The 8037-nt window shown below is 36.6% G+C and overlaps 2 protein-coding genes across 2 annotated transcripts in view; both read right to left on the bottom strand.

Annotated features, from left to right (window-relative positions):
• LOC108743431 (facilitated trehalose transporter Tret1-like) overlaps window positions 1-7425 on the bottom strand; it is an 11021-nt gene extending 3596 nt beyond the window's left edge. The window contains exons 1-3 of the mRNA XM_025979171.1: window positions 7251-7425; window positions 6795-7197; window positions 5722-5856 (exon numbers count right to left, since the gene is read on the bottom strand). Of these exons, the coding sequence (XP_025834956.1) occupies window positions 5722-5856; window positions 6795-7197; window positions 7251-7307 (595 nt within the window). The 5' untranslated portion in view covers window positions 7308-7425. The remainder of the gene's footprint in view (window positions 1-5721; window positions 5857-6794; window positions 7198-7250) is intronic.
• Window positions 845-7380, bottom strand: LOC112905874 (facilitated trehalose transporter Tret1-like). Its single transcript, XM_025979172.1, has 3 exons — window positions 7335-7380; window positions 1327-1410; window positions 845-1273 (listed from the first exon to the last, which is right to left on the bottom strand). The coding sequence occupies exons 2-3, from the start codon at window positions 1381-1383 to the stop codon at window positions 860-862; spliced, it is 471 nt and encodes a 156-aa protein (XP_025834957.1). The 5' UTR covers window positions 1384-1410; window positions 7335-7380; the 3' UTR covers window positions 845-859.
• Window positions 7426-8037: the final 612 nt, after the last annotated feature.

Here is an 8037-nt window from a genome sequence, read left to right as displayed (position 1 = left end):
TCGCTCACTCAAGTAGGAGAGAGACAGATGTCGAACGCTGCCGAACGCGGAGGCCGATTGTGCCTCTTTGTCGCTCGTTCCGCGCTCTCGCTTGCACTTCAAGCCTTAAATGGAACGCCTCAGAGCGAGGTAACGCCGCATGAGTCATGTTTTTTCGTGCGTGCAACCGGGCTCCATCGAATTATAAGACGTTGTCACGTCAATAAAACAAAAATACTGGTATGCAAGGGAATAAAAAGTAGGGAAAGAACGAGTACAAAGATAAGAGACGAAAAATTAGAAGAAGTGGTTGATTTTAGGTATCTAGGAAATCAGATAAGTCAGGAAGGAAGTAATAAGGATATAAAGCAAAAGATAGAGCAGAGTCAAGAAAAGAGAAAAGAAAAGGTTAGAAGCGTTCGAAATGTGGTGTTACCGGCGAATAATGAGGATACCGTGGATAAAGAAGGTTAGAAATGAAGAGGTATTAGAAAGAATAGGAGAACAGAGGACTTAATAGAAGTCAGTAAGATGTAGGTGAGATAGGTTGACATGAACGTCTGGTCAGAGACACAGTAGAGGCAGAAACAAGAGCTAAGAGGAGTAGAAGTAGATCTAGATTAGGTTATTGTTCGCAAATAGATGTGGGATGTTCTAGTTTTAGAGAAATGCGAAGATTAACTCAGAATAGGAATGAGTAGAGGTGCGAGTCCAACAACTCTTGATGATGATGAAGTAATGCGTAATGGAAACCCTTCCCTGATCACTCCGTTACGTAATGCGTGTGTTGTAAAATTTATAGGATTCAATTGGTGTTATGTCATTTATGTACAATCCCTTTTGGCTTTTTATATTATTACGCGTTATTGGACATACACATTTAACACAAACCTAGTACAATTAGAAAAGGTTTTCTATACTGCTGTTTCGTGATGAGTTCCCAAAATTGTGATGTATTCTTTCTGTCATTGTTTATACTATCTCTTATCTCTTGCATTCTTGTTTCGATGAAATTTTCATCCGCCCGATTGCACGACAGCTTCACAATGCATTCCCTAGCCTTGTCCGGTTTGTTCTTCTTAGCCAAGTAATATGGAGTTTCCGGTAAAAACCAGCACATAACTGTAACAATAAAGGGCACTATGGCACAAGTTCCTGCCAACACGTGATATGACACGAAAGGGCCCACTGTGTAAATATACAATCCTCCCAAACTTCCTAGCACAGTGAATAGGTTAGAAAGACGTCCTCGTATATCCTTTTCGGATATCTCCCCGATATAAATTGGAAGAGTCTAAAAACTGGAAACTATTTTGTAAAAAATATAAAAGATAATATAAAACTTACGGCACTGAGCTGACCACTGGCAATACCACCAATTAATCTGGCTATGTACAACGCCATAACCGATCTTGCAAAAAAAATTATCACCAATTATATTTAAAAAAAAAGCAGTTTATTATTAGCCAAAGCGCTTTGAATTGAACAATAAAAAGGGTATCAACTTCTTCACAGTGTTCTGGGGCATGGGACATGAAGTGCAACAATGAAACTTGACCCTCTGGTAAAAAAAGAAATATAGTTGTTGCTCTTGGTGAAAGGTTGCATTGAAATTAATCTCATAAAATGAAAATAAACAATCACCAAGCAGTCTAATACACACTTACCAGCTATAAATCGGGTGAATCCAAATATTATGCTCGAGTATGAAGAAGACAGGTTACTTCCGCTGCTTTGCATTATTGTTTGCATGTATGCTGATATTGCTTGAGACCCACTGAAATGCTGAATGGTTTTAATACCTAAAATAACACGAATATGCGTTTTTAAAATTCTTATCAATAGCTTAGAAATACTTCACACTAGCAGTAGTATCTACTAATAGTTTACTGATGATGACGAATGAATCTTGACCCTTGACGGCTAATAATTTTTATAGTCAGGGAGCTAACGCGTAAAGAAACATATAATTCCCAACCCTCTGCCTCTGCTTGGTAAGTGTTTTCTTTGCGCGTCAGTTCCCACTTTAATAGACTAGACTAGCAAGGACACGCGAAGGGAGCAGGGAGAGTAGTTAATTCCCTCAGATATTTAAAAATTTTACTAAAACAATACGAAAAACTCGGTGGTAAGTTTGGTAATACCAAACTTGTCTAGATGATGGGACCGTCGCTCTGACAGGGCTTGTAGGAAATGGATGGGGTAGACGGAGGTCAAAGGCATATATGTAATATTCCTATATGATCAGATAATGTTCGTGGGGCCTGAAAGGGGCTAAGGCTGATATTAGCAGTTTCAGTTACTATTCATGGACAAATTTACAGGAACTAGAAATCTGTACTTTGATGATTTATTTTGAAATCCCCACGTAATGCGTAAAATGGAAGGGGACAAATTGACAAAACGGCATTGTATGAAAATAAATAAAAGTAAAATAAAAATACTGGCATGTAAGGAAAGAAAAAGTAGGGAGCGCATGTAAAGTTAGCAGATGAAATACGAGGGCGGTTCAATAAGTACCCGTGTTTGAAGACAGAGGACGTTTCTGAGGGAAATTGGTGTTGTCANTTTTAAAATATTAAAGTGTTAATTATTAATTAATTAGTATACATCTTACACTGGTAATCTTGATGCCTATCGGAGAATCATCTGATCTCAGTAAAGGCAAAGCTGGCGATGTCCATGAAGCATGGGTAGAATTACTGAGTGCAGTTAATGAAGCTAAAAAAAATATTAGTTTGTATTCAGTAGGAAAAAATTAATAAGATAGTTCTTGCATTATGATTTGGCAGCATTTACCTGCAAGCAGTGTTAGCAACCGCAGAGAGTAAAATTATTGTACCAGGGCCATAAATTTATAATAAATTGGAAAAACATATAGATAAGGCGTGTGTACAACTTGCGTTTTAAGTATCTGTTTTTGAGTACCATTAATTACGGCCCTGTTTCTTTCTTTCATGTCAATACCAACAATTACCCTTATGGAGAAGCTAGATTTTCCGATTCTAGCCGTGTCTTATCGATGAAATCCCCATGATAGATCATGGTGGCGTCAAATATGTTCTACGTTTCGTTTTCCATCACGCAGTTCCAGAAGATAAATTTCATCAATAAAACACATCTAGGACTCGGAAATCCTCCAGCTTCGACAGTTGATAGCGGTGAAGGTCTAAATCAATTTCTAATTATCCTAATGTTGACAATTGAATGCTAGTGAATTCTAATTGCTTTATCGGGTAAAAGCTTAGGTCAAACCTTGGTTAGTTAAGGTCAAATTAATATAATCTTAAAATATTNGGTTGTTCTAGTTTTAGGAAAATGCAAAGATTAGCTCAGGGTAGGAAAGAGTGGAGGTGCGTATCCAACCAGTCTTAGGACTGACAATCTTATAATGAAAATTCACGAAATTCTGCACGATTAATATTATTTAACAGAAAACAAGACTATATTTTAGATGTATTTCTATTCACAGTATGTCAGTTAACATGCTACTTAGTCCTACAATATAATTATTTTTTATCTTTATCTTACCGTCTAATAAAGCTGAAATTGGTTCTAGGTACTTAAAATTACATACAATGGAAAAAATTGCTACAAGTAACATATTTCAAAAAAAGCGACAATGTTATCTTAGTTGCTGATACATACTTATATATCTTAATGCAATTATTGTATTATCATGAACATACATATAGTTGCGATGTTTAAAATTGGCATAGTCCGCAATAAAACTGTCACATTTACTTTCTTCCTTCAACATACCAGCTAGAGTGGTTGCTGTCAGAACGTCTACTTTTACACCCGACAGGCGTTGTAATCGAATATCGCAAACATAGAAAAGAGATGTCAACTAGGAATTGCAGCGGACGCTAATAAAGAAAAAGGAATAACATTACACCAATTGATGTGTAACAGAAAGAGATGCAGACAAGCAGAAGTTGAGCATGTTGCCAGTATCGGACTTTAAAGAAAGTTAAACATTCTTAGGAATTTAGGAAAGCCGATCCTGATCTTTTGCGTACCTAAGCAAGCGCAACTGCTGCACCACCTGTTGTTATTCGGTTATTTCTTTTCTTAACTTACTTAACTAACTTAACAAGGGCTTGATCAAACGACAGCAAATAACTACAGTACCAAGTGGAAATAAGAAAGAATATACGTCCATTATCACAGATAATTTATTGCAGACTAAGCCAATTTTNATTGTAATGATGAAGATAAACTTCAAGAGTTACAAACCTTATGTCTACTTAAATTCACTCCTAGTTCAAACACATAGTGCTAAATTTTTAAATGTAATGCGCATGCGTAGAAATTTATGCGTAGTTAGTAATTCCCCGTCAAGTAGAAATAAATATTTCGAAATTCCAGGCATATCCTAATAAATCTGCATAATTCCTAGTAAATCCTGTTTTTCTGAACGAATCTCCTTAGTCTCTTAATGTCAAAATAAATCCCTGGAATTCACGGAATCCCAACAGGATGTACATCATAAATCCCTAGCGCTTTACCCCTCGAAGCGTATAATTATATTTAAAAAAAAAGCAGTTTATTATTAGCCAAAGCGCTTTGAATTGAACAATAAAAAGGGTATCAACTTCTTCACAGTGTTCTGGGGCATGGGACATGAAGTGCAACAATGAAACTTGACCCTCTGGTAAAAAAAGAAATATAGTTGTTGCTCTTGGTGAAAGGTTGCATTGAAATTAATCTCATAAAATGAAAATAAACAATCACCAAGCAGTCTAATACACACTTACCAGCTATAAATCGGGTGAATCCAAATATTATGCTCGAGTATGAAGAAGACAGGTTACTTCCGCTGCTTTGCATTATTGTTTGCATGTATGCTGATATTGCTTGAGACCCACTGAAATGCTGAATGGTTTTAATACCTAAAATAACACGAATATGCGTTTTTAAAATTCTTATCAATAGCTTAGAAATACTTCACACTAGCAGTAGTATCTACTAATAGTTTACTGATGATGACGAATGAATCTTGACCCTTGACGGCTAATAATTTTTATAGTNCGGATATATTTTTAGCAATAAAACTAGTTAAAGCATGACTTAGTATTGTCTCCAATTTACATGTTGCACAATAAAAAATAAGAATTACTCTAAATTTTCGGTAAAATAGAATCATTTATGAGAATTACACAACAAAAGTTCCGACCCTTAAGCATCAGTGTAATGATCATGAAATTTCAAGATTTACAAACCTTATATGTCCTTAAATTCGCTCCTTCTCTGTTCATACACAGAGCTACAGTTTTTAATGTAATGCGAGTGAGTAGAAATTTATGCGGACTTCCCCATCAAGTAGAAATAAATCTCTTGAAATTCCACGGTAATCCCAATAAATCTATAATAATACTTAGTAAATCCTAGCTTTTATGAACAAATCCCCTTAATTCTTCAATGTCAAAATAAGTCCCTGGAGCTTTTGGAACTCAAAGAGGGTGTAGGTACATAATCAATCCCCAGCGGTTTACCCCTTGACGCGCAATTATATTTATAAAAATAGTTGGTTATTAGCAAAAGCGCCTTGAATTGAACAATAAAAAGGGTATCAACTTCTTCACAGTGTTCTGAGGCATGGGCCATGAAGTGCAACAATGAAACTTGACCCTCTGGTAAAAAAAGAAATATAGTTGTTGCTCTTGGTGAAAGGTTGCATTGAAATTAATCTCATAAAATGAAAATAAACAATCACCAAGCAGTCTAATACACACTTACCAGCTATAAATCGGGTGAATCCAAATATTATGCTCGAGTATGAAGAAGACAGGTTACTTCCGCTGCTTTGCATTATTGTTTGCATGTATGCTGATATTGCTTGAGACCCACTGAAATGCTGAATGGTTTTAATACCTAAAATAACACGAATATGCGTTTTTAAAATTCTTATCAATAGCTTAGAAATACTTCACACTAGCAGTAGTATCTACTAATAGTTTACTGATGATGACGAATGAATCTTGACCCTTGACGGCTAATAATTTTTATAGTCAGGGAGCTAACGCGTAAAGAAACATATAATTCCCAACCCTCTGCCNGAGACGTTGGGAGAAGTGTATCTTTCTAAAAGGGGACTATGTTGAAAAATAAAAAAATAAAATTTAAAAAAAAAGGTGTCTTCATTTCTAACACGGGTACTTATTGAACCGCCCTCGTAGTAGAAGTGGCTGACTTTAGATATCTAGGAAGTTAGATAAGTCAGGACGGAAGGAATATTCGGGATATAAAGCAGAGGATATAGCAGGGTCGAGTCGCCTTCAATAAAAAGAAGTCACTTCTATTACTATCACGATTAATTAAGAAAATCGAAGAAGATTGGTAAAGGTGTATGTTTGGAGCGTGGCGCTGTACGGGTACGAAACACGGACGGTGGGCGCGGCGCAAAAGAAGAGGTTAGAAGCGTTTGAAATATGGTGTTACCGGCGAATAATGAGGATAACGTGGATAGAGAAGGTTAGAAATGAAGAGATATTAGAAACAATAGGAGAACAGAGGATTCTTTGAAAGTCTATAAAAAATAGGCGAGATAGGTTAGTAGGACACCTTCTCAGGCATGAAGGTCTAGTCAGAGACATATTAGAGGCAGAAATAGAAATGAGTGGGGTGCTTATCCAACCAGTTTTATTACTCCGTTACGTAACACGGGTGTTATAAAATTTCTAGGTTTCAATAACGACCATACCGCTTTGCTAAACTCCTTCCGCTTTACAATTGGTGTTATGTCATTTATGTACAGTCTCTTGTAGCTTTTTATATTATTATGTGTTATTGGTAATATATTAAACACAAACCTAATACAATTAGAAAAGGTTTTCTGTACTGCTTTTCCGTGATGAGTTCCCAAAATTGTGATGAATTCTTGCTATCATTGTTTATAGAATCTCTTATCTCTTGCATTCTTTCTTCGATAAAATTGTCATCCGTCCGATTGCTCGACAGCTTCACAATACATTCCCTAGCCTTGTCCGTTTTGTTCTTCTTAGCCAAGTAATACGGAGTTTCCGGTAAAAACCAACACATAACTGTAACAATAAAGGGCACCACGGCACAAGTTCCTGCCAACACGTGATATGACACGAAAGGGCCCACTGTGTAAATATACAATCCGCCCAAACTTCCTAACACAGTAAATAGGTTCGAAAGACGCCCTCGTATATCCTTTTCGGATATCTCCCCGATATAAATTGGAAGAGTCTAAAAACTGGAAACTATTTTGTAAAAAATATAAAAGATAATATAAAACTTACGGCACTGAGCTGACCACTGGCAATACCACCAATTAATCTGGCTATGTACAACGCCATAACCGATCTTGCAAAAAAAATTATCACCCATGACGCGAAAAGTGGTATCGCAGATGTTAAAAGGCTTACTCTTCTACCCAAGTTATTGTTAATCAATATAGCCAAGAAACAACCCACAATCGAGCCTATGTTTCGTATGGACACTATCCATGAAGATTCCAACTAGAGCAGGAATTATATTTTACAATTTTGAAAGTAGTACCGATGTTAAGGGAAATGTGTGTAATCCGTCATTGTATACAATTCCTAGGAAATCGCCCGGAAATGTGTGAAATAAATTATATTAGACACAATTCCTAGGAAATCTATACATTTCCTGAATAGCAATCGGAAATTCATTACATTCAAGCTGTCACCGGGTACGCGGCGATGACGGAGCGAGGCGAGGGTATCCGATCAGGCGATTTATTGTAATTTCCCTCAGTATACTAACGTGGTCTATTCATTTTATGGTAATAGTATGGCTGAGCTTGCATACTTCTCGAAGATATGACTCTAACAGAAAATACCACAAATGGCGCGGTAAACGCTATCTGTAGTACGATGCTACATTTTAGGAATACGTATGCTCCAACAAGGTCCACTTGTGTGGATATCTACTTGCTGAAACGAATCCTGGCGTAGCTAACCTCAACGTGATAGGCACGTTACCATAATCGAATGAAATAATTCGAAGTGGTCTGTATTCTGTCGAAACTGCCAGACGCGGATCGCGATTTCGATCTTTTTG

Source organism: Agrilus planipennis, unplaced genomic scaffold, assembly GCF_000699045.2.
Source record: "Agrilus planipennis isolate EAB-ADULT unplaced genomic scaffold, Apla_2.0 scaffold564, whole genome shotgun sequence".
In the NCBI taxonomy this organism is placed as follows: domain Eukaryota; kingdom Metazoa; phylum Arthropoda; class Insecta; order Coleoptera; family Buprestidae; genus Agrilus; species Agrilus planipennis.
This window is presented reverse-complemented; position numbering and strand designations above follow the sequence as displayed.

Excerpts from the sequence above, each read along its gene's own strand:
- LOC112905874 (XM_025979172.1), bottom strand. The coding sequence starts at position 1,383 with ATGGCGTTGTACATAGCCAGATTAATTGGTGGTATTGCCAGTGGTCAG. Across the intron at positions 1,274-1,326 it reads CCAGTGGTCAGCTCAGTGCC|ACTCTTCCAATTTATATCGG; the intron begins GTAAGTTTTATA and ends TCCAGTTTTTAG.